Genomic DNA, 27,850 nt, shown 5'->3' with positions numbered 1-27,850 from the left:
TGTTTACTGGTCCTTTAAATCAACTTTCTATACAGATTCAGTACGTGATGGTTTCTGTATGTCAATACCTGGAGAGTAGATTTGAAAAGCTCTGCACTGTCTTGCACTGTGAGAGATATGACAACTGTATACAAGGATTCTTTTTAAATAGACAGCAGAGATTTTCCATATTTGTATTAAAAGGAGGAAGCCCAGGAAAACATTCCTCCTTCCCAAACCTTTGATGTTCCAGTAAATCCTAATACTCACTAAGGGATTAAATGACCTATTGTCATGTTGTGTCTAAAATATATAACCATAACACAACAATAACTATAACTGAATAACAACACAGACACAACAACTGGGAGTAAGACCATGTAGGTCCTTTATTAAGAAGCACTGTAAATGAAATTAAATATATAAACATCAAGGCCTTTTTCTCTTTTGATTATCAACAGTATGATGGTGGCAAATTAAGTCCTATCCCTTATGCAGCAGGTTGCAGGGCCTAGCTACAACGCCCTACCAGACAGATAAAATAACTCAAGCTGTTTGGTCCAGGCTTTTACTCTCCTTGCAATGACTGTCACTCCTCCCTGCTAAGATTAGTAATGGCATTTACCATTCCTTTAAGCAGCACAGAGACACTGTTGTAGAGCATATTTGGGACTGTTTGTGTTTTGCTAGCCCATGAGCAGCGGTGTCATATTATAGTACACCTTTTTTAGCACCATACTAACGGAGGGGAGATTCCACATTATATGCTTGGGAGTGAGAATCTCCACAGCTTCCAGAAAGAGAGCCGGAAGCCTCAGGATTCTTCTTTTAAACTGTAAGTAAAAAATCCTCCCCCAGAACTGGAACAAAGTTGCAAACCTAGAATCACTCACATACACTCCTCCGCTTCCATTAAAGGGCCACTAAACACAATAGAATAGCATAACCAATACATGCATAATAAAGAGACAATGCAAAAGCATTTAGTTTGAATTTCAAATTAGTAGTAGATTTGTTGACAAATGTCAAAGTTAGTTACATTTTCCTTCCTAATGCATCATGTGAAAGCCATCAGCCAATCACAAAATGCATATACGTATATCCTATGATTCTGGCACATGCTCAGTAGGAGCTGGTGCAACAGAAAGTGTGGATATAAAAGATTGTGCTCATTTAGATAATGGAAGTGAATTTGAAAGTTTAAAATTGCGTGCTCTATCTGAATCATGAAAGTTTAATTTTGACTTGAGTGTCCCTTTAACCCTTAATTCACTACAAGCTAAATTCATCCATACACTTCGATTCTGTCATCCCAAGATCCACCCTCTATAATCATTAGCACATGGAGTTTCTCTTTACACATAACTCTCTCATCCCTAAAACTGTCCTGACTCTCACAGCACTGTTCCATACTTGTTCTTCAGCATCTGACAGAACCCTCAGTCACTCTTATTTGATACATCTCTTGATAATTATCACTCAATCTCCCTCTCTTTCTCTCTCTCTCTCTCTCTCTCTCTCTCTCTCTCTCTTTCTCTCTCATTTTAAACCATTAAAATTCATTTGTGAATTGTTTCACATAGGTAAGGATTTTTTAAAACCAATCCATAAAAAAATCATTACAATACCTAGTAATCATGCTTCTTTTCCATTGGTTTTGCACCTCATTAACTTCACTAATACTTTACATTGAGAGAACTTGACAGATGTATTCCAATCTATTTTTTTCACTTGCAGATTTTCACATACTATGTGGACTTCTGTAATCCAACATCCTTGACCTCTTGAAAACCCTATTTTGACTTTATTAAACGCTAACATTTTCTACATGCTTGCTTAATAATTGTGTGTATATATATATATATATATATATATATATATATATATAGTGTCTTACACTAATATTGGCACCCGTGTTAACCCCTTAAGGACCGGGCATTTGAGACAAAAACGTCCCCAAAAGTCCAGAGCATTTTTAGCATTTTTGCCATCACTACATTTAAACAGAAATAGAGGTTTTTTTTCTATATTTACCTATCAAAACTATATATTTTTTTTTAGTAGACAACCCAAAGTATTGATCTAGGCCCATTTTGGTATATTTCATGCAACCATTTCACCGCCAAATGCAATCAAATAAATACAATTGTTAACTTTTTCACAATTTTAGGCTTCTCACTGAAATTACTTAGCTTGTGCAATTATGGCACAAATGGTTGTAAATGCTTCTCTGGGATCCCCTTTATTCAGAAATAGCAGACATATATGGCTTTGGCATTGCTTTTTGGTTATTAGAAGGCCGCTAAATGCCGCTGTGCACCACATTTGTATTATGTCCAGCAGTGATTAGGTAGCTTGTAGGGTTAATTTTAGCTTTAGTGTAGAGATCAGCCTCCCACCTGACACATCCCACTCCTTGATCCTTCCCTGACCCCTCTCAAACAGCTATCTTCCCTCCCCCACCCCCCAAAGGTCATACCCATCTTAAGTACTAGCAGAAAGTCTGCCAGTACTAAAATAAAAGGCTGCTTTTTTAAAAAAAAAAAAATATATATATATATATAATTTTTTTTATATATTTTTTTTAGGTTTTCTGCAGTGTATTATCCCCCTTACCCTCCAACCTCCCTGATCTCCCACAAACAGCTCTCTTAACCTCCCCCCTCTACCTATTTGCCGCCATCTTTGGTACTGGCAGCTGTCTGCCAGTACCCAGATTTTCAATTTTTTTTTAAATACCCTTTTTTTCTGTAGTGTTGCTGCCCCCCTCATTACCATACCCCCACCCAAATCCCTTTCCCTCAATGAAACCCACATAGGATCCCCCTCATTGCCCTTCTTCCCTCCTCCCTCTTTTCCCTCATTTCCTGGTGTAACCGGCACATTTTTTCCCCCTAACGTGTTGCGTGGCGTATCGGTCCAACCCACTCCCACCCTCCTCCCGCCTCCTCCAGCAATGGGCCGCCCACCTACCTCCTTCATTACACTCCCACCCACCAACAATCGGCACCACAGCTGTGCGATGCAGAGATTGCGGCAAAGGCAAGCCCAGGACATAATGACCAGCGTCGTACTGGGTACAGCGCTGGTCATTAAAGGGTTAAATATGAGCAAAGAAGGCTGTAAAAATCATCTTTATTTATTGTTTAAACTTTTGATCTTTTGTTCAAAAAATACATAAAAAATATTCTGCTCTCATGGATAGCAAACAATTGCAAATACAACACAGGTTTATCCAAAAAATAATAATCTTTGTTAAATATATGTCTGGCTCAATTATTGACACCCCTATGCATTCATATTAGAAAAATCTGAAGTATATTCTCGATTGTATTTTCAATTTTTAGTATACCTGGGTGACTAGGAACAGGATATTGTTCAACCATGACTTCCTGTTTCACATGGGTTTAAATATGAGGTAACACATTTGCCAAATTCCCCCTTAGTCATACATCACAATAGGTAAGACCAATGAATATAGTTGTGATGTGTGGCAAATGGTTGTTGAGCTTCAGAAAATGGGAAGTGGCTATAAGAAAATAGCAAAAGCATTGAAAATGACTGGAAATTAAGAATTTCCAGTCAACTAAAATGTTATGAATCAACCTGGATGTGTGTCTATATTGTCTCAACGCACTGTGAAGAGGCTGGTTCGAGTAGCCAAAATATCTCCAAGGAACACAGCTAGTGAATTGCAGAAGTTAGTTGCATCTTAGGGTCAGAAAGTTTCCAAAACTACAATCCAATATCACCTACATCACCACAAGTTGTTTGGAAGGGATTAAAGAAAAAAGCCTCTACTCTCATCCAAAAAAAAAATGCAGGCGTCTTTAGTTTGCCAGGCACTACTGGAACTTCAAATGGGATTGTGTTCTATGGTCATATTAAACCAAAATAGAGCTTTTTGGCAATAAACGTCTGAGGTGGGTTTGGCACACATAGAGAGGTAGCCATATGGAAAAGTACTTTATGCCCACCTTTAAATATGGTGGTGGCTCTTTTAGTATTTTGGGGCTGTTTTTTTGCCAGATAACCTGGACATTTTGTTAGGAAACATGGCATCATGGACATGGACAAAGATATTTTGGTGGAATGAAATGAGTGCTCCAGTCTCATACAGTACATATATTCTCCCTATATGTTCCATATCCCATCCCATGATCACTCAGACCTTCTTTACTCCCCCGCTCACATTTGCTTTCATGTATGTCACCTTTTCCTATCCCAAGTCTGACATATATTCTAAACATTCTCCCCTGCAGTTCTCACTGTGTTTTGTTTTTTTGTGTCAAAATACGCAAAATCCATATTATCTTTATAGAAAAACATATGAATATGAAAAGAGAGGTGATTTGTATTGGCTACTGGATTTCATTTTTAAAGAGTGTTCCTTCCTGCTCCCTCTTAACTTTTCTCTCCCTTTCCTGTGAGCAATTTTTCTATGGGAGATATCTCGCCTCTTGCTGGGATATCCACTTTCTTTTCTAGAATTCCCTAAGTGTAGCCCATGTGAGTGACAGTGTAATTTTTCACATTTGACCTGGGGAATCTTTGATAATTGGGCCCTTTATCTCCCTACTAACAGTCCAACATTGTGGGATATGTAGTCATAGGATTAGGACAACGGTGCCCTAAGAGAGGTGCGCTAGTAGAAACAAACCAAGTTCACAGGGAGAGATATACAGCGACAGGTGGCAGCTCTCTTGAAGAGGTATACAAAGAGAAAATCCTGTGGAGACAGATAAAGAGGCGCCACATAGAGCAATATCGTCTGTGCAGAGAATACACAAAGGACAAGGACACTTGGAATGTGCCAAACAAAGCAGGTCGGGACCTCAAAATTCACCCGACAGACTCACTACCATGCCAACTGGGCCAGTCACGTGAAGAGCGATCTCCAGTCCGGATAGCGGAGCCCCAAAGCGTCCTAAGTAACCACAGCAAACAGCAGTGCAGCCCACAGGGTGTAACGGACCAGGTACTCTGTAAGAGTCAAGCAGGTGCCGTAGGAGGTGAAATGATACATAGAGCAAGTTTGATAAAAAGTGTCAAATTTATTTAAAAACAAATATAAAAACAGAAACGCGTTTCGTGGTCATATAAAGCTGTTTCATTACGCTGTAGCTTACAAAAAAGTACTTGCTCTACTTAAAAGAACCTTCAGAAAATCAATGTAGGTACTCACCCCTCTCAGGATTCCGGTGTGAGCGTGTAAGAAAACACCTGAAAACAATCAGGGAAACCCTCAAAAAAGTTTTTGCGGATAAGACGAATGTGTATACACATAGCCAACGTAAAAAAGGAAGGTGCACATAATGGATACCTATATATACAAAATAACATTCAGCTAGATTACGAGTTTTGCGTTAAGAGTGAAAAAGCATTGTTATGCTTCATAACAATGCATTTTCCCTAACACCGCTATTACAAGTCTTGTCAGAATAGGTGTACCGCACACCTTTTTGGCCGTCACGCAACGTAAGTACAGCACTTTTAAAAAAAAGTCTTTTTTCAATGCGACTTCCATAGCACTGGTATTACGAGCTTTGTGGTGAGGCCAAAAAGTGAGCGGTACTGCCTAAAATTACAAGATCTGTACTGCCATCTAAAGTCAGTAGTTATGAGTTTTATGCTACAAAGCTGTACCATAAAACTCATAACTAAACTGTCACAAAGTACACTAACACCCATAAACTACCTATTAACCCCTAAACCGAGGCCCTCCTGCATCGCAAACATTAAAGTAAAATTATTAACCTCTAATCTGCCGCTCCGGACATCTCCACCACTTAAAAAATTTATTAACCCCTATTCTGCCGCTCCCCGACATCGTCGCCACTATAATAAACCTATTTACCCCTAAATAGCTGTCCTACCACATCGCAAACACTATTTAAATATTATTAACCCCTAATCTGCCGTCCGCCCACACCGCCGCTATAATAAACCTATTAACCACTAAATCGCAAGCCCCCCACAATGAAATATACTAAATTAAACTATTAACCCCTAAACCTCTGGCTCCCACATCACTACTAAATATATTAACCCTAAAACCTAACCCTAACGTAGCCACTAACTTAAATATAATTAAAATAAATCTAAATAAAACTTACAATTATTACCTAAATCATTCCTATTTAAAAACTAAATACAAACTTACCTGTAAAAAAACCCTAAGCTAGCTACAATATAACTAATAAAAAAGCCCCCCCAAAATAAAAAAAAAACCCTAGCCTACACTAAACTGCCAATGGACCTTAAAAGGGCCTTTTGTGGGGCATTGTCCCAAATAAATCAGTTCTTTTACCTGTAAAAAAGAAATACAAACAACCCCCCAACAGTAAAACCCACCACCCACCAAAGCAAACCCCCCAAATAAAAAAATCTAAATAAACCTAAGCTAACCATTGCCCTGAAAAGGACATTTGGATGGGCATTGCCCTTAAAAGGGCATTTAGCTCTTTTACATTGCCCAAACCCTAAGCTAAAAATAAAACCCACCCAATAAACCCTTAAGAAAACCTAACACTAACCCCCGTCGATCCACTTACAGATTTCGAAGACTGAACATCCATCCTCATCCAGGCGGCAGAAGTCCTCATCGAAGCCGGCAGAAGTATTCATACAAGTGGGCAGAAGTCCTCCTCGAAGCCGGCAGAAGTCTTCATCCAAGCGGCAGAAGTCTTCATCCAAGCGGCAGAAGTCTTCATCCATTAAGCATTTGTATCCTCTAGGCTAGATTACTGCAATGCACTTTACTTGGGCCTCCCAAAAAAAGAACTCCATCGCCTTCAGACAGTACAAAACGCAGCAGCCAGACTATTGACCAATCAAACTCGCTCCTGCCACATAACACCTGTTCTCCACTCCCTGCATTGGCTTCCAATTAAATGGCGAACATATTTTAAAATTGGCCTGCTGACCTTCAAAGCCTTAAACAACCAAGGCCCACAGTACCTGAAAGAGCTCCTGACACCCTACATCCCATCCCGTTCACTTAGGTCAGCCAACACATCCCTCCTCTCAGTGCCAAGAATAAGGACAAACTCAGGCTCCATAGCATTCGGCCACGCTGCCCCTACTTTCTGGAACTCTTGACTGTGCGCAATCAGAGAGACACCGTCCTTACAGACTTTTAAAAAAAAAGCTAAAGACCCATCTCTTCCATCAGGCATTCAGTCCCCTTATATGACCTTCAGAAACTCCTAACTTTTATGTCTTATGTTGGTATATTTGTAAAGTGCTTTGAGTCTCACAGGGAGAAAAGCGCTATATAAATCAAAAATTATTATTATTATTATCCAGACAGCATCTTCTATCTTCATCCATCCGGCACAGGGCGGGTCCATCTTCAAGATATCCGGCGTGGAGCATTCTCTTCTTCTGATGGTCGCTGTAGAATGTAGTTTCTCATCCAAGATGGCGTCTCTTACATTCCGATTGGCTCATAGAATTCTATCAGCCAATAGGAATTAAAGGGGAAAAAATCATATTGGCTGTTGCAATCAGCCAATAGGATTGAGCTTTTATCCTATTGGCTGATCCAATCAGACAATAGGATTGAGCATGCATTAAAGGGAAACTTCATTCTACAGCGACCATCGGAAGAAAAGGATGCTCGACGCCAGATGTTTTGAAGATGGACCCGCTCCGCGCCGGATGAATGAAGATCAACAATGCTGTCTGGATGAAGACTTCTGCCGCTTGGATGAAGACTTCTGCCAGCTTCGAGGAGGACTTCTGCCCGCTTGGATGAAGACTTCTGCCGGCTTCGATGAGGACTTCTGCCGCCTGGATGAAGATGGATGTCCGGTCTTTGAAAACTGTAAGTGGATCGTCGGGGGTTAGTGTTAGGTTTTTTAAGGGTTTATTGGGTGAGTTTTATTTTTAGCTTAGGGTTTCGGCAATGTAAAAAGCTAAATGCCCTTTTAAGGGCAATGCCCATCCAAATACCCTTTTCAGGGCAATGGTTAGCTTAGGCTTATTTAGATTTAGGTTTTCATTTGGGGGGTTTGGTTGGGTAAATGGTGGGTTTTACTGTTGGTGCATAGTTTTTTGTTTTTTTTTACAGGTAAAAGAGCTGATTTCTTTGGGGCAATGACCCGCAAAAGGCTATTTTAAGGGCCATTGGCAGTTTAGTGTAGGCTAGGGTTTTTTTTATTTTGGGGGGGGCTTTTTTTTTTTTATATAGGTCTATAAGATTAGGAGTAATTCGTTTTTGTTTTTAATCATTTTGTTTTTTTATTTTGTGTAATTTAGCGTTTATTTTTTTTGTAATTTAGATAATTGTGTTTTAATATTTTAATTTATTTTATTTTATTGTTAAGTTTTAGTGTAAGGCAGGTTAGGTTTTATTTTACAGGTAACTTTGTATTTATTTTAATTACGTAGCTAGTAAATAGTTAATAACTATTTACTAACTAGTCTACCTAGTTAAAATAAATACAAACTTACCTGTGAAATAAAAATAAAACCTAAGATAGCTACAATGTAACTATTAGTTATTTTGTAGCTAGCTTAGGTTTGATTTCACAGGTAAGGTTGTATTTAGTTTTAAATAGGAATTATTTAGGTAATAATTGTAATTTTTATTTAGATTTATCTTAATTATATTTAAGTTAGGGGGTGTTAGGGTTAGGGTTATGCTTAGGGTTAGAGTTAGGGTTATGCTTAGGGTTACGTTAGGGTTAGGTTTAGGGGTTAATATATTTATTTAGTGTCAGTGATGTTGGAGGCCAGAGGTTTAGGGGTTAATAACTTTAGTATAGTGGCAGCAACATTGGGGGCGGCAGATTAGGGGTTAATAACTGAAATGTAGGTGGCGGCGATGTTAAGGGCGGCAGATTGGGGGGGTTAAAAAGTGTATTTAGGTGGTGGCGAAGTTAGGGACAGCAGATTAGGGGTTAATAACATTATGTAGGTTGCGGCAATGTCAGGGGCAGCAGATATGGGGTATTTAGACGTGGTTTTTATGTTAGGGTGTTAGGTTTAAACGTAACTTTTTCTTTCCCCATAGACATCAATGGGGCTGCATTACGGAGCTTTTGTTTCCGCGATTGCAGGTGTTAGGCTTTTTTTTTTGCCGGCTCTCCCCATTGATGTCTATGGGGAAATTGTGCATGAGCACATCAAAGCAGCGCTTGTATTTGGGTGAGGTATGGAGCTCAACGCCACCATATCGCCCGCGCAGGCCTGCTTTTCAAAACCTGTAATAGCAGCGCTATAGGGAGGTTAAATACGGTCACTTTTGTGGTGGTCGTTAATTTCACTAGAGCGTCCAAAACTCGTAATCTAGCTGAATGTTAGTTAATAATCACAACGTAACCTAAACATGGAAAAAGGCACATATGCATCTATGCAATATTATGAATGGTAACTAATAATGCGAACCTCCAGTGATGATCACAAAATTGTATACACAAATGAAAACAATAAATATTCCAAATGACCCAATTGCTAACCCATATATAAAAAAAAAATATTAAAAATGATAGTGATCGTAGTAGAAAGGTCACCAACATTTAACATTGATTATCAAAGGGTATTTTCAATAGATGTGGGAAATATATAATAAAAACATCAGTAATCATATTAGGCAAGGAAAACAAATACATATAAGCTTTTTTGGAGAGTACATCAAAAACAAAAATGGGGAAAAGTGATGTACTCCCTTACATTAGCACAATACACCCCCATATTGGCCTATGAATATGTACATGATAACATATATTACGATGAGGTGATGTCTGATAACATATCAAGAAAACTAACTCAACATAACAACAAGAACGTCCAAAAGAACCACACTGGCACAGAGTAAAATATAACATGTCTCAAAGGTATAAATGGGTTATGTCACCCATTATAATAGAAATATACAAATGGGACATAATCTATAACCACAGTGTCAGGTGGTTCCCATAACCATATGGACGGCCTGAAAGCACCAAAGGGACCTCTCAACTAAACAGGGTAATAGAATTGGATCTAATGAACAATTTAGTATCATTTGGTGTGATATCCTAGTATTAAATTACCCAAACATATTAATCAGAAAACCTAAGAAATACAATGATGAATAGAATGAACAGAAGTATCAGATAGATGGATCATGGATGAGAGACAGACAAAGGGAAACCCACCAGACCCACAAAGTGTACCATAAATTAATAGAAAGCTGCCAGATCCACATTCAAGTCAAGACCAGCAGGGTGCAAACTCTTTAGAATGTGGATCCAGTAGGTCTCCCTTTGCCTGAGTCTAAAGAATCGATTGTAAATGAGATTTGGGAATATGTTCTATAGGAACTATGGAAAAGTATTTGTGTTGATACACTGTGAAATTTATAGTTGTTTTTCATATTGCGTTGATGTTCGGACCATCTAATGCTAAGCCGTCTGCAGGTCCAGCCTACATACTGTATCCCACAGATGCAGGAGAGGAGATAGACTACATAATCGGATGCACAAGATATGTGGCCAATTATTGAATAAATCTGTTTAGTTACATTAGACTGAAATGTCTGTTGTTTGTTCGCAATACACATCTTGCATCTACTCACTCTGCATCTATGGGAGCCATGAGGTAAAACCCTTTTTACAGTGTTCTTAGATAGAACAATGTTCCTATGTTTCACTATTTTGTTCGGAGCCAAGATAGTTTTCAAATTGGGGGCCTTCTTAAGAACTACCCTGGGTTTTTTTTTATATTAGATTACCCAAGATAGGGTCCTTAGTTAGAATGTCCCAATGTTTAGTAATAATTTGTTTAATCAAACTATGGTTACAATTGAATTGTGTAATGAACAGAGAGCGACTACCCATATTGTTGGTTTCTTTACCCTCCTTCTTTTTTGGACTAGTAAAATATTTGTCCCTATCGTCAAATTTTGCTCTTTTATAGCTGTTGTCTATTATATGGGGCAGGTATTTTTTCTCAATAAATCGCTCTTTGAGGATCAAATTCTGTGTCTCATAGAGTGCTACAGTTTTGACGTACCCATTTAAAATGGCCATAAGGGACATTCCGTTTCCACGGGTAATAGTGGTTGCTCCTGAAATACAAATAACTATTACAGTCTACTGTCTTAAAATAAGTTGTGATAGTGACCTTACCATTATTAAACCGGAGTTTAAGGTCCAGAAAAACAATTGTCTCATGGTGTATAAAGCTCGTAAAAGATATGGACCCCTCTCATTGTTGTTGAGATGTTCTACAAAAGGTTTGCAGAGGACACGTCCCCTCTCCAAACAAAGATCAGGTCATCGATATATCATCCATAGAATACCTGGTTCGGCCCATATGTAGGGTCATAGATGTATTTTTGCTCAAATGACCCCATAAATAAGTTAGCATAACTGGGGGCGAACCTGGAACCTATGGCTGTCCCTCTAGTCTGAAGATAAAATTTATCCTGGAACACAAAATAATTGTGTCTCAGAACGAATAATATTAGTTGCTGAATGAATTCTCTCTGGATCTCAGGTAGATAGAAATCCTGCTCTAAATATTCGGACACTGCTGAAATCCCCAAATTGAGGGGGATATTCGAATAAAGTGCCTGAACATCATAGGTAATCCAAATTAAATCTGAAGTAATGTCATAAGACTCCAGTTTTTTTATTAAATCCGTTGAGTCCCGAATATAGGATTCAAGACCCAATACATACTTCTGTAAAAAATAGTCGACATAGGAAGACACATTGTCTGTTAAACTTCCTAAGCCTGCTATTATGGGATATGTAGACCACAGTGCAGGCTCCATAATCAGTTGTTTAGTAATTATTTTTAATGAAATAGTGTACTATAAAATTGGTTTACCTTTAATGTGTTTCTGGTGACTTGTTACACCTTATGCTGAGTGTTAAATACATGGGTTATTTTTCCTTTAGTTTTATTTAGGTATATGAAATAGCTTTTTGCTCGTTTAAACCACAAACCATTTAAATTGGCTAGGCTTGCCAATACATACTTATCAAAGTGCATGGCCAACTACCAAGGGAATGTTTAGGTGTCACAACTCCACAAGTTGGGGAAGGCTTCAAAAGTAAAAACACAGAAGAAATGTTCTCACACAAAAGGTGTTATAACTGCAGAGCCACTTATGTAGTGTATGCTCTAACTTGCATATTGTGTAATGTTCAATATGTGGGGTTGATGACCCGTGAAGTCAGAACTTGCATCCGTGAACATATTTCCAATATCGGTTCAGGGTTACTAACTACACCGCTGATACAACATTTCAGGTTGTATCACTCTAGACAGCTGGATAGCTTAAGGTAGACAGTAGTAGACCATGTGTCCAACAGTGGACAAGGGAGTGACAGGAATTTCATATTAGCCAAGCAAGAGGTATACTGGATCTTTAGACTCAAAACTAGGGCTCAGTATGGACTAAACTCAGAGTATGACCTCAGTAATTTCTGGTATTAATCCCCCTATTTAGGTATAGTACCTGTTCCCAGTTCCCTTACATTCACCACTTCACAGAATTATTTATCATTTACATTTATTCTAATTTCAGGAAAGTACTGAAATATGTCTCAAATGTTTCAATGTTAAAATGTACATTAAGAAAAATAAATATTATTGTAATTAATCACGTCTAGGGGGCACCAGTATCTACAAGTGTGAGCAATATATTATGTATATACCAGTGGTAAAAACTTTAAGACAGTAATATTCAATTTTCACTTATCTTTCAATTACGGGTTTCAGCTAAATGTAATGGTGGGTTTTGACATTGGCAACATTTAGAATTGTACATTAATGCTTTCAATTGTGTAAATATTGTATAAGATATACATTCCTTGACCACCACACAAATAAATAATTCATAAATAAATAATTAAAAATAAAATAATAAAATTCTTTAAAAATTGGAGATCTGAACTGTTTACAATAAGGAACAGGTATATATGGGAGATGTTAAATGCATAATATGATTGTTTTCAGAATTTAGCATCAATAGGATATACCATGTAGTATGTTGATGCATATTATATTGCTTTAAACATGCTGCTCCCTAATGGGAGTTCTTTCAGCTACCGTATAGACATATGTATAAAACAATTGAGGTATTGCCAATTGTTTTTAACCAATGAGGTTTGTTTATGTGTTTTATAAGGAGGTGTGCTTAATCAGTTAATTGAGCTAAGACTACGGCATGTAGCCGAAACGCGTCAGCTTTCTGTGGCATACCGCACTGTTTTAACCAAGTTTGGATCAATAAAGGACTATGTTTTAACCTCTGGGAAGTCATTCTCGATTGCCAATATGTAGACACAGTAATTGAAAATTAAAAATTTTCGACATATCTCTTTCAGTCCCTGATGGGTTGCTGTGTAGAAAATACAGCAGTATTCATATATGGTGGTTTCAACAGGCAAAATCAAGCATTTCAAATGTCAAATAAAGTTAAGGGAAATATTTGTAAATAATTTAATATACTCAAATGGGTAAAATAAATCATTGGGGACATGTTAAAGTAGAGAACAATTTACAGTACTCCATTCCCTTTAACTAATTTTAGCCAGCTAGGTGGTTCTAAAGGAATAGAAGAACCCAAATATATGGTGGCTCTAAAGGAATAGAATAATCCAAATCTGTGCCAAGAAATCTTATACTTGTTTTTATCATTTGCACTCCAGTAAATGCTCCCTACTAATATTATACATTCTATACCAGGGCTGGTGCAGAAGCTAAGGCAGCCATTCAATGCATGTTATTCCAATTCCCCATACCATATCACTAATCAATGTCTTCTCACCTTATCTGCGATGGATTCAACTGTGTCCCCTCTGTGTGTATATATGTAGGTTTTTAGGAACTTACCTGGCTACGGTATTACTCATTTGAATTCCATTTACTATATATAGAAGTATATATTTCAATATAGTTTGTCCCCTCATTTAATAAAATGTCAAAGCCATGCCTTATGAATATGAAACATAATTACAGTTATATTTTTCCCTTTTTTACATGAAAAAGGTTAAAGATTTATAAACTGATTTTCAAGTGAACAAGTGGTTGGGACAACTCCACTAGTTTTGGTTGGTAAACAGTGGCAACATCACATAAATAAAAGTGTGTGTGTGTGTGTGTGGGGGGGGGGGTTTCTAGTACATGATCATCATAATGTGTAAGAAACCCCAAACTGTAATATATCCTTTTTTTAGATTAGAAAAAAAGCAGTATCATGATGTCAATGCCCCTTTAAAGGGTGGCATGAAAACTATAATAGAAAAGATTGACCAAGCTACTTATTTTTAGCTTAAACTAAAGCTAAACCAACAAAAAAGTGAGTAAAGCAGTGTGTAAAATCCCTCACAGTATATTAAAACATTAACTTCAGGATTTATGTTTGTACATAAGGTTTAACAGGATTTGTTTCACATTAGCAAAATAAATACATTACCAATGGGTACAGCAATGAGTCCTTTATTATATAGCTGTACATAGATTCATGTGATAGAGAAATACATCTCCAGAAGTACCTTAGTCTTTACCTTAATATGCTTAGCATAGGAGCACAAATAAAGGAACCACCAGTGCCCCCCACAACATGTCCCCTCCTCATTGTAAAGGATGCAAACGTAAACTATATAAGCTGCTTACAGCTGTTACAGTCCCTGAATTAAAACAGTCAGAATTATATCTGATCCACTTTCCACCCATAAAGAGAGAGAAAAACACAACCCCCCAACAGCCTCCCCTCCTCTCTCCCTGCCTCCCTCCCAATCTCAAGGGGATCAGTGCAGAACACACCATAATTCCCTACACCATAGGGGAGAGGGAGGCCGGTTGGAGGAGCTCTGCACAGCGGCTGTGCAGATGCACAAGCTGCAAGAATCTAAAGCATTTGCAACGTCTGCATCCTTCCCCTCCTCTCCCTGCACACCCACCTCTCGTGGTCCAGTCCTGGTACCCTATTTAATTCCCTCTACTGCTGCATCACATCTTGCTTGACACTAGTTCAGTTGTTATCCTAATAGGGGAGATACCCCCTCCCCTTGATTCTCCAGCCTGCTTGGAATTATAACAGCCCCTTTTGTATTATTCTCCTTTTCTAAATGTATTGTTTGCATTCTCCTAGGAGAAGCTTGAAGATTATTCTCCTTATTTAATCTCCCCCTGGCTCATAACGCAAAGACCCCAAGATACTTCGTCATTAAGCAGGAAGGATAATATCGGGGGATTTTGGTGTATCCATCATGTATCTGACAACGATCCTTCTCTTAGCCCTTTCTGGCTTTACAGGGGCTAACCTCTCCCTTCATGACCGTAAGTACCCTCCCCTCATTACAAAAGGCATTTTTTGTTATTGGTTGTCATTTTGCCTTTACCCTTGTATATATTGTGTACAGTGTATTCTCAATATTCTTTAATTATTAATATATACGGTATTCATATATACGGTAATATTTGTGTATGTTTATGTGTGTGTGTGTATTCATAATATACTCAAATTATTAAACAGTAATATATGTGGGTATATATATATATATATATATATATATATATATATATATATATATATGTACGTGTGTGTGTGTGTGTATATATATATATATATATATATATATATATATATATATATATATATATATATATATATATATATATATATATATATATATATATATATATATCCATATGTAGAAAGCTATATATATTCATATATATAAATACATATTATTGTGCATCTATGTGTATATAAACAGAAATACATTTGCTTCCTTGCTATAGTCAGAGCATTCTGTCAACAAGCTGCCTTATAATATTAACCCGATAACCCTATAAGTAAGGGAATCTATGACCCCTTTTAAAGACGCAGGTTACAAATGTAAAAATCAGGGCAACCCTTTCTTGACAGATGGACAGGCAAGACAGTATTTAATCTCTGCAGTGTCCCACCGGCTGTGCCCCTAAAAGTGCAGAATGAGATTTTTTTAATCACAGTTTTAGATCCTATATAGAATATAGGGTTCCTGATGTTTTGGCTTCTGATTAATAGGTTAAAAGGAGAAGCAGAATGCTATAAATATATGCAAATGCACCCTCTTCTGGATAATTGGACAAACTGTTACCTTTGCTGTATGGGCTTTGTTGTAAACAGATGCATAAAAACTCATCTACAGAACCCTCAGATACAGAAGGATAAGCTATTTTGCTATTTATTTGGTCAGTTTTATATCAGTAATTGCCATGCTAAAAGCTTCACATCTATTAGTGTTAACATTGACTTTACAGCTTAAATATAGTCAATTTTTATCTTTATTATAGAAATAAAATTATAGACATTCCTGACATTGAGTTATGCACATTCATTTACAGTATTGTTAATTGTTTAACCCTAAATAAATGATTGAGCAATTTCTATTACTTAAAATACATGTTTGGGATTCTATTAGATTTATAAAACTCTGTACAATACAAAAGAGACAGAGCAAACATATTTGTAATGTTCTGTTTGGGATGTCTGCCAGAATATTTAGTGGGGCAGATTAACAGTAAATCTTTTGTAGTGCTCATTTTTGTGTGGGGTTGGAGTTAATGTGTATTACTAATGCCACATTCCTTGTTTGCTGCGTTTTGTTTTATTAGGGGAAATGCTCATTAGTGTTACAAAATTGATGTGTGTGTGTTGTATCTTTGTACAAACAGAGGAAGCATAATGCACTATTATATTTGAGGACAAATAGATTCATGATTGCAAAAAATATCAGATATACATGTTTACAAACTCAGATATACATTTGTTTTGGATCTGGATGATTAAAAAGACTGATTGCATATTTTATTTATATATGTGTGTGTGTATAAATGTTAACATATATAAGTATAAATGTATGTATGGATATATGTATATCTGTGTGTGTTAATATATTTATATATATGTGTGTGTGTGTAAATGTTAACATGTATAAGTATAAATGTATGTATGTATATATATGTATGTACTGTATATACTGTATGTATATCTGTTTGTGTGTGTAAATATATATATATATATATATATATATATATAAACCCTCATATATGTACACACACAAATACATACAGACAAACAGACAGACAGACAGACAGACAGACAGATAGATATGTGTTTGTGTGCCTGTGTGTGTGTTAGAGTAAGTTTCCTTGTTATTTTGTCATTTTATTTTTGTGTGTGTTCATCAGTAAGACATATTTTCAGTGTTGGTTGTAATTTACAGTAGCATTTAATTATGAATGTGTGTCTGTCATTATAAGGCTGTGTATGTGTGTGTCATTATAATGTTATTAAATGTGCATGTTCAGCTTTCGTTGTGAATTTGTGAATGTCAGTGACTGTATAAGATTGTGTCACTGTAAATCTGCATGTCAGTATAATTATCTTGATCACATTCATAGTGAGCCTTTTAAGCACCTATCATACAGCTGTCATTTATATGAATCACTGACTGTTGTGTTAAGATGTATGTTAGATATGACGTTAAGGAGTATTTACATAGAAGGCTTAAGAAAGGAAAGATAGCACTTGGATTTGGCTGGCATATTATGAACTCATGGGGATGCTGCATTTTCATGCTGTTTTTCAATTGTGAATGTCAAACTTCACATATTTTTGTTTCATATTTAATAGCAAATACGATTATCAGAGAGCAGGTTGTTTAAAATCTAAGAGGTTTGTTATCTATTGAAATGCTCACTGCTGTTGCTTTGAAAACAATATTTGTTATATTTTGTGTGATGCTGCCAGTCTAACATATTCTATGATGTGTTATACTGTGATATAATGTTGTGCACTATTTAAATCCTAGTCTGAAATCTATTAAAGGGATATAGCACTCACATGTTTTCTGTCTTGTATATGAACAACAAAAAAAAACAGTAGCTAAATATATTAAAAATATCTTTGGTATAAAAAAGTTTAATAAAACTTGTATATATTGAAGTTAAACCAACAGGAAGTGAATGTCTTTGCACAACTAATACATAGGTGTCTATAACTTTCTGGCTAATAAGTACCACTCCCACTGAAAATCGGTTTATCCAGCAGAAGGATGTCCATTTAGATTGAATAGAATATTTTTGAGAATTATCATTATCTGCACTTTACTGGGATTACAGTTTCCGTGATATATATTCATAGATTCCTTATGGAAATCAGGAGTGATATATGGAAGTATACATTCAGCCAATGTGTTGTGAAAACATAACTTTCTCCGTATATTGAGATGTATACCCAACATGCATTAAATGTAAACAAATAAGGAAACATGCTTTCATGTTTTAGGGCGTAGTAGTGTTAAAATATTTACTGAGGGAAATTATCTTAAGATGGATAGATCTGCACAGGTTGTATGATCCTATGGGATACGACAAAGCCTTATAAGGCTGGGGTTAGAAAATTTATATGAAAACTAAAAGGACACTGAACCCAAATTTTTTCTTTAATGATTCAGATAGAGCATGCAATTTTAAGCAACTTTCTAATTTACTCCTATTATAATTTTTTCTTTGTTCTCTTGCTATCTTTATTTGAAATAGAAGGCATCTAAGCTATTTGTTTAGTTCAGAACTCTGGAAATCTTGTTCATTGATGGATGAATTTATCCACAAATCAGCAAGAACAACCCAGGTTGTTCACCAAAAATGGGCCGGCATTTAAACTTACATTCTTGTATTTCAAATAAAGATACCAAGAGAATGAAGAAGATTTGATAATAGGAGTAAATTAGAAAGTTGCTTAAAATTGCATGCTCTATCTGAATCCCGAAAGAAAAAAATTGGGTTCAGTGTCCCTTTAATTGTCAGCTCGAAATATTGAGAAACCAAATTTTCATTTTTAAGTAACCAGAAAAGTATTTTACATATAATCCAGAATATGAAGTAAAATCCATAAAGAAATAAAGTGTCAAACATTTATGTGTGTGTCTATATATATATATATATATATATATATATATCTGCTACAAATTGCCTTGGATATATAGAAAGATAGATAGATTTCAATTATTATTTACAACATCGCGAGGAGTATAGGCCACTATATACTCTTCTCAGAGATTTTTCACTTCAGTAAGGGATGTAAGGGTAAAAAATGCAAATTATATACACAGTGATTCATCTTTTTCCTTGTTAATGTGTGTTAAACATGAACTCCTGGGATACTGGACCAAAAACATAGAATTAGTAAGTATTTGTATTTATATATGTTGTGAAGCTGCAGCAATACTCAATGAAAAAAAGGTTCTTTGATTTAAATATATGTGTAAGTGAAAATAAAAAATAAAAAAATAACCTGCAGCGCACATCTGCCTACTCATTCATGCTGTGGCATTGCTTTGAACAGCCAATGGGAGGCTGGATAGGATGATTACAGGGCAGCTAATTCAGCCTATGCAGCTTAGGATTTCCCAGAGCAGAGCTATCTTTATTAAAAAAAAAAAAAAGAAAAAAGCCTGTAGGTACAGGTGGGAGAGGAGCAGGAACTAGCTCTAAAGGCAAAACTGAATCTTGAAATCTGAAAATAAATGATGTATTGTTTTATTATTTATTTAACCTATATTGAAGTAATGCTTAACCCATTGGAGTGTTGGACCTACATGTTTAATTGCTTGGAATTTAGCGAGAAATTAGCCACTTTGTAGTACATGGACCTAGTCTTGAGTGATGTTAACTTTTGGTTTATTAAATGTGTTTTACCAATATTTGTGTTAGAAATAATAATTATTTTAGTATATATGTGTGTAGTTATTTATGCATTAAACAGGGCCTGTTCTGCTTATTAGATGGATTGATAGAATTTGTCTACCTATATACCACTATATATATATATCTAACTCAGTAAATTTAATTAACCTATATCACCATACCTGTATTTAATTTAGTATATCTGGGTATAAGATTGTATCTCATATATATGAGTGTCTGTGTATCAAGTTATCTCTGTATTTTCTCTGTGTATATCAGTATATTTGATGTTGCCGTTACATCAGTGTGTGTATCACTATATATGCATATTGCTATAAATCTATGTAACTGTGTGCATATAAATATATGATATCTTTCTACTAGTAGATGTTATTGTGTAGGTCTATGTATCTTTATATATGTGTTGTGATCTTGTGTATCTTCTCATACTTGAGTGGTTTGCAGTGTATTTTTCTGGCTGGGTGTAAATCAGCTCAGCAGTATTTTGGGCAGTGGTTATGAAGCACTTAACAACCAAGGAGTCTGGATGACCCCATTACCTCTATCACTGCCAGATGGGACTGCAGTCCTTTGCAGTATAATGCATTATTCTTCCCTCTAACAGCATAGACTGTAATACCCAACACGGCTGGAATAACCCATAAGCAGCCTGCTCAACTCCATTTTGCTCCAGCTATATATATATATATATACAGGTAGCCCTCAGTTTACGCCGGGGTTAGGTTCCAGAAGGAATGGTTGTAAATTGAAACTGTTGTTAATTGAAACCCAGTTTATAATGTAAGTCAATGGGAAGTCAGGGAGTTAGGTTCCAGGCCCCTCTCAAAATTGTCATAAGTAACACCTAATACATTATTTTTAATGCTTTGAAATGAAGACTTTAAATGCTAAACAGCATTATAAACCTAATAAAATAATCACACAACAGAATATATAATTAAACTAAGTTAAATGAACAAAAACATTTGCTAAACTGCATTATAAACCTTATGAAATAATCACACAACACAGACTTCACTTGCATTTTTCTGCAAACAGTTGTTTCTATGCATTACAATCTGGACTGATTTTTAGACAGTAAGATCTTGTTCCTTTGAAATCTGCTTGATAGCTCAGGTCTGGTTAAACGGATTAATTTCAGCTTACTTGGCTTTGCTGCAAAACAAGCGGACAGCTCCACCTACTGGCTATTTTAATCAATGCACTGCTTCTCAATGCTTTTCAATAGCAGTCACATGACTGGAAAAAAAGGTTGTTATTCTGAAACGGTGCAAATTGAACCGTTGTAAACCGAGGGCCACCTGTATATATTAGTTGTCTGTTTGATCAGTTTCCAATTAGAGAATATTTTACTTCCTAGACAAGAATTCCCTACGCAATATTATGAACTATGACCTCAACATAGAGCTTTGTTGTTCAAACCCCAAATATTTATGCTAGAACGTATACGCAGGATGTTTCATATTTGTTTGTATATCTGTTGGTTCATAAAGATGGGTGTGGTAGAGCACTGAGTGATTGGGAAATTGCATGTTTGTGTGAGTATTGTGGAAATCTGATTCAGTATATTTCACACCTCTCCATGGTGTGTGTTTGTATATTTAATTTCTTGGTGTGAAAAAAAAAACAGTGTGAGGTATAGTAATGTTACATATTACTAGGCTGCACTACAGACACAGAGTGTAAAAAGGAAGTGAGAAGAGATGTTTGCAGAAAGCAGTATTCTGCTAACTAGGATGGAAATAACCAATGTCTCTGGCAAACAGAATTTAAATCCCTCTTCTGCATTTTTCTAGCAGGTAATAATGATCGCTGCATTTTTCCAATATACAAGAAAAGGTTTAAAAGTCTCAACGCAACAAAATCTGAAATTAAACCTTCTAACACCTGCATTTTTCTTCTTAATGGCATCATCAGTGACATTACTAATTACATCATCAATGACATCACAAATGATATGACACATGACATAATCTATTACAAGATTGTAAAAACATATATAATCTGAGAAAGGGAAATAATTCCCTAAAACATCAATAAATTGTTGCAAGTCTGCCTTTAAAGGGACAGTCAAGTCCAAAAAAAACTTTCATGTTTTATATAGGGCATGCAATTTTAAACAACTTCCCAATTTACTTTTATCACCAATTTTGCTTTGTTCTCTTGGTATTCTTAGTTGAAAGCTAAAACTAGGAGGTTCATATGCTAATTTCTTAGACCTTGAAGACTGCCTCTAATCTGAATACATTTTGACCACTAGAGGGCATTAATTCACATGTTTCATATAGATAACATTGAGCTCATGCACGTAAAGTGACCTAGGACTGAGCACTGATTGGCTAAACTGCATGTCTGTCAAAAGAACTGAAACAAGGGGGCAGTCAGCAGAAGCTTAGATACAAGGTAATCACAGAGGTAAAAAGTGTATTAATATAACTGTGTTGGTTATGCAAAACTGGGGAATGGGTAATAAAGGGATTATCTTTCTTTTTAAACAACAAAAATTCTGGTGTTGACTGTCCCTTTAATGTTACATTCATTCAACCCTTTCTGTGATATAGTTTTTAATGTGATGGTATATAAATGATCAGTGAAAAAAGCTCAGGGTATATAGGAAGAGATTTCTAGCAAATATTATATATGATATAGAAGATTATAGGGAATCTGTGAAATCTCTGAGTAAATCTTCTAGAACTAAAGTCAGTGAGAGCTATTAACTTCACCAAAATGTCTTATCTAATCTAAAGCACTGTTTGCTTGAAATCGGTAATATGAACAGGGCATGCCCAGTGGATAATGTTCCCTTATTTTCCTTCTACTTAAAGGGACAATCTAGACAAAATTAAACTTTCATTATTCAGATAGAGCATGCAATTTTAAGCAACTTTCTAATTTACTCCTATTATCAATTTTTTTTCTGTTGCTATCTTTATTTGAAAAAAGCAGGAATGTAAGCATAGAAGCCGGACCATTTTTGGTTCAGAACCTTGGGTAGCGCTTGCTGATTGATGGCTACATTTAGCCACCAATCAGCAAGTGCTTCCCAGGTTCTGAACCAAAAATTGGCCAGCTCCTAAGCTTGCATTCCTGCTTTTTCAAATAAAGATGCCAACAGAACGGGGAAAAAAGGATAATAGGACTAAATTAGAAAGTTGCTTAAAATTGCATGCTCTATCTGAAAAATGAAATAAAAAAAATGCTTCATATCCCTTTAAGAACACTGTCTACAAAATACACTTGACATTTTACTTAGGACATGCATCACATTTAATTAGATTGCAAGCTCTCTTATATGATCTCTAATCTCCTGCAGTCTCAGTTATTAAGCAGACATTTGAAGTTTTGCAATGTAGCATTAATTTATATCTTTGTAATGCAATGTCTTGTAACTAATGTGCTATCATATTGCTCAAGTCTGTATAACTTGTTGGCACATTAGACTATATAAACAGTACATTACTTGCAGGCATATTATGCTAAACAAATTATACCATCCATATAATAGAGAAGCATTAAAACCTATTACATCAGTGTCTTTTGTATACCTCTTACCAATGCTTTCACTAATGCTCAGTGGCTAAGCATTTGTAAGAGGTACCTAAAAGTAAATGAGTATTAGATGGAAGTATTGATTTTACTTCCTATTTTTTATTCCAGGACAAACCATGTTTAAAAGGCCAGTTAAATTAATATTTCAATACTCCAATAGGGCATGCAATTAAAAAAATTCCAAGGAATCAGTTCCTACTGAGCATGTTCACGAGTTCACAGTGCATATGTATTTGAGTATGTGATTGGCTGATGGCTGTCACATGATATAGAAGGCAGGGAAATGAAAGGAAATGTTAAAAATTGTCAGGAAAGAAAATCTACTGCTCATTTGAAATTCAAAGTGTTATTGCATTGTATTTTATTGTGCATATGTTGAATTATGTGATTCTACTGTATTTAATGGTTCCTCCGTGATATAGCTAATGAAAAAATGAAAACAATCATTCTTTATTAAAAGTGTGTCAATAAACCAAAGTAAATACAATTTCTTTTACAGTTATTTTATACTTAAAAGTCACCTTCTGTCCATTCACCATATATAAACTTAAGCCAGTATAAAAGTGGTTATATGTATTGTTAAATAAGTGCAATGCAAATAATTTATTTAACACAATATATTTGATTAAAAAATAACGTACATTAATAAATACTGTTTAGAAAGCTTATTTTTAAGATTACAATATATCATTTATATTTTGAGTAACATGGGAACATATGATTTTCTCAGAGTCAAGGGCCATAGACTTGTTTGTGAGAAATTCATCTGCATTCAGATACAATCCATTAGCTTTAATTAAGATGAGCAAGCGATTGTAGAGATGCTTTAAGAGAGGCTATACAGGAAAATCTATTAAGCATTTTTGTGATAATAAACATTAGAGATTAGTAAATGCTGCTCCAGTATAGGATATTGAAAACTCAGTCACATTATTGTGTAAATTTCCATGTATAATATATGAACACAATTATTACTTTACAATAAAATACTTCTTAAACGATTCTATTATTGCCAGTTATTACGGTAGTATATTCATGGTTTTCTGGAAATCAACTCCATTAATAAAGATCTTTGTGTGACTCCAGAGATCCTAATATTGATATTGCTAGAATATCAAGACTGAATCCAACAAGCCAAAATGGCTGCAACATTGCTGTTAAATAAGTAACCTAATATCAGTCTTTGGCTTGTCATTGCAAGTGGGTTTTTAGCATTTTTATGCTAACTTGGGTTATACTCATCATCTAGACTAGCTAGTCATATGCTCAAAGACCCAGTGTTTAAGAACAGACTGCAAGTAAGTTTGATATGTTTTTTAAACCTTATTTTCTTATTACTACCCAGAATGCATAGGGCTTCATTTATGAAGACACAGAGGGCTGCTTTGGAGGCCCATTATTTAAGACTCGCTTGAAATGGAAGTTAAAGGGACATTAAACCCAAAAAAATTATTTAATGATTCAGATAGAAAATACAATTTTAAACAACATTCCAATTTACTTCTATTATCTAATATGCTTCATTCTTTAGATATCTTTTGTTAAAGAAATAGCAATACACATGGGTAAGCCAATCACGAGGCACCTATGTGCAGCCACCAATCAGAAGCTACTGAGCCTATCTAGATATGCTTTTCAGGAAAGAATATGAAGAGAATGAAGCAAATTAGATAATAGAAGTAAATTAGAAAATTGTTTAAAATGGTATTCTCCATCTGAATCATGAAAGAAAAAATGTAGGTTTAATGTCCCTTTAAGAAGCAGCAGTCATAAGACCACTGCTCCCTTGACCTATTCACCACCTTTTAGGATTGAAATGATCCTGATCCAATACAATCAGAATAATTGACAGCCCCTGCTAGTGGCCGATTGTCCACCAGTCAGCATGGGGCAGCATTGTACAAGGATTTCACTAGAAATGCTTGTGCAATGATAAATGCAGTGTATGCTGTCGGTATTTAGCAATGTCGAGAGGACATGATTCGCTGCTCAACATTTAGTAAATCAATGGAATGCATAATAACCCTACTGGATTGTCTTTGAAACAGTGTTTGTGCTACTTTGGCAAAATCTATTAAGTATTAGGGCATAGCTCATCCTTTAGATCAGTGATTTTTAACCTTTTTTTTGCCGTGGCACACTTTTTTACATTAAAAAATCCTGTGGCACACCAACATCCCAAAATTTTTAAAAAATCACACATTGTAGCCTAATACAGCATATATATATTCACATACACACAAACACACATACTGTATGTATTGTGCTGTTATGCCATGCCTCCTACAAACTACCCCTGCACTGGGAGTGAAAAACAAGCAAAGTTTAAAAAATATGTCACACTGTTGTCAGTCTGCCGTGGCACACCTGAGGATCTCTCACGGCACACTGGTTGAAAAACACTGCTTTAGATGGAATTCTGTACACCTTCCCCATCAATTAATAATAATAATTCCTGTGTAAGTTTGTAAATTTGTTCAAATTCAGACCCCGGACTTTGCATTAGTGTATTGTTGATCCTGAGACTACCTAGTTATGTGTTTTTAAAAAGGACAAAGAAAATATTTTAATTCTGAGAATAAAGGTCATTTGAAAAGTCTCATAACATGTCATGCTCTGGCTAAACCACAAAAGTTACATTTTGATTTTCATGTCTTTTTTAGATTCTGAGTGACCATGTATTTTGATAAACTATTTATAAAACCTAATCATAAATTACATCTATGATATACATTTGCACTAACTAATCATCTCTTATAGATGTATTCAGCACATAACAGTGATATTATTTTTTAAATACATGACTGTATGATATAAAAATCTTTATTAAAGGGACATTAAACACTAAATAAATGCTAGATAGAATGATGCATTCAAAGAAAAGATTAGTTTGCGAATAACATGCAGATGTATTTTTAAAAGTTTCATTAGCTGTTTGAATGTTGACAAAATAAGTGTAAATGTTAGTGTCTTTAAAACAAAAAGAGCTGCCATGTTGTAACTTAGGTTACCTTCTCAGCTGTTGCCAATTAGGGACAGTTATAAATAGATAACTAGAGTGTGCAACCAATGGCTGTGAGGAATATAACAGTGTTCTGCATTTCCACTTCTAACAGGAACTGAAATATTCACAATTTCTTAATGGAATTACAGGAAAAGGCGACAAAATAAATTGTAAAGTATATTGCAGGGATTTATATATATATATATGATTTATCATTTGATACTGCCATCTCAAAGACTTTAATGTCCCTTTAATATGTCCCATGATGTCATAACTTTGTTGTTTTGTTTTTTTCAATGTCCTCCGGTTTGTTAAAGGATTCATTAGATTAATGAGCTGCTATTTTTTATATGCTATACCACAGACAAATGTTGTTATCCAATGGGTTTTATTACTTTGTCTCTCACTTCAATTTGATTTATATAGGCAGTAAGTATGTCATAAAAATTTATGTGTTTAATAAGTGCCTTTTATCTCTTGGCAACAATAATTAGATGAAGTTTCTGAACATAGGAGACTCACAATGGCATTTCTCACCTTTGTACATTCCATTCCGAGGCACATTAAAAATGTAATAACAAGTATGCACTGAAATTTAAAAAAACTTTGTTCAGGTGCCTACAAATTCAATATAGTTTTAATGTTTACCTGTACAATTTTTAAGCTCAGCTTGTAGATTGTAAACTATTTGGAACTGAACTATATTAAACTGTTTTCTCTGTTTTATATATATATACACATATATATATATATATATATATATATATATATATATATATATATATATATATATATATTTATATATATATATTTTTTTTATATATATATATATATATATATATATACATATATAAATATATATATATATATATATATATTTGTATATAGGAAAAAAAGGCCCCAAGACAATATACTTAGAAAACATTTAAACAATAAAATGTATTAGAAAACATTAAAATATATGAATTACAAAATGTATTTTTTACTATGAATCAGTGTCACGCCCCCTTCCCCCATACTCATGAACCCAGAAGAATTTGGAATATCTTTACAAATTAATTGTGGTAATTGTTTCTTATTTTTTTAATGGACACCATATTCCACTGTGCTAGGAACATTAGGTACATGAAAGCAGGGTAATAATTGCAAAATCATAGCTCACAACATTTTCCAGAAGCTTTCAAGGACAGCGAGGTGCGGGGACTTGTAGTTGGTGGGCCACCTATGTTTTGTGGGTGGAGCCACAAAAGGAAGGTGGGGCTATGCATGTGTTATGGGCAGGGTCAGTGTATTCTGGGAGGGCTGAGCAGAGTCTCCAGTGAAACTAGGACATTTGACCTGATGAAGGAAGGACAGGAAAGGGACAGCAAGCAGACATCACAACCCATGACAATCCCACAGTATCCAGGATAGTTTGGATGTATACAAAATACATTTACATAAATGATGACATAATAGAGGGCACTTGCCATTGAGTTGCTCACATATGCTCCTTGCATACAAGTAATGTGATTGACAGTTTGGCTCATAAAATTACATGCAGAATTATAGAAGGGCACATTATTCAAGGGCAGGGTGAAAGGACTATTAAATACAGTAGAATTACATAATCGC

At 35.4% G+C, this 27,850-nt stretch overlaps 1 protein-coding gene across 3 annotated transcripts in view; it reads left to right on the top strand.

The window, feature by feature from the left end:
- Nucleotides 1-746: 746 nt before the first annotated feature.
- The window catches only part of CADM3 (cell adhesion molecule 3), a 465,173-nt gene continuing 438,069 nt past the window's right edge, over nt 747-27,850 (top strand). Inside the window, exons 1-2 of one of the 3 annotated variants that reach the window (XM_053705518.1) lie at nt 747-814; nt 15,077-15,264. In XM_053705518.1, the coding sequence (XP_053561493.1) occupies nt 15,195-15,264 (70 nt within the window). In that variant the 5' untranslated portion in view covers nt 747-814; nt 15,077-15,194. Of the gene's footprint in view, nt 815-14,857; nt 15,265-27,850 lie in introns of those variants that run through there. The other 2 variants (XM_053705514.1, XM_053705521.1) reach the window with 2 other exon arrangements.

Source organism: Bombina bombina, chromosome 1 (assembly GCF_027579735.1).
Source record: "Bombina bombina isolate aBomBom1 chromosome 1, aBomBom1.pri, whole genome shotgun sequence".
Classification (NCBI taxonomy): domain Eukaryota; kingdom Metazoa; phylum Chordata; class Amphibia; order Anura; family Bombinatoridae; genus Bombina; species Bombina bombina.
This window is presented reverse-complemented; position numbering and strand designations above follow the sequence as displayed.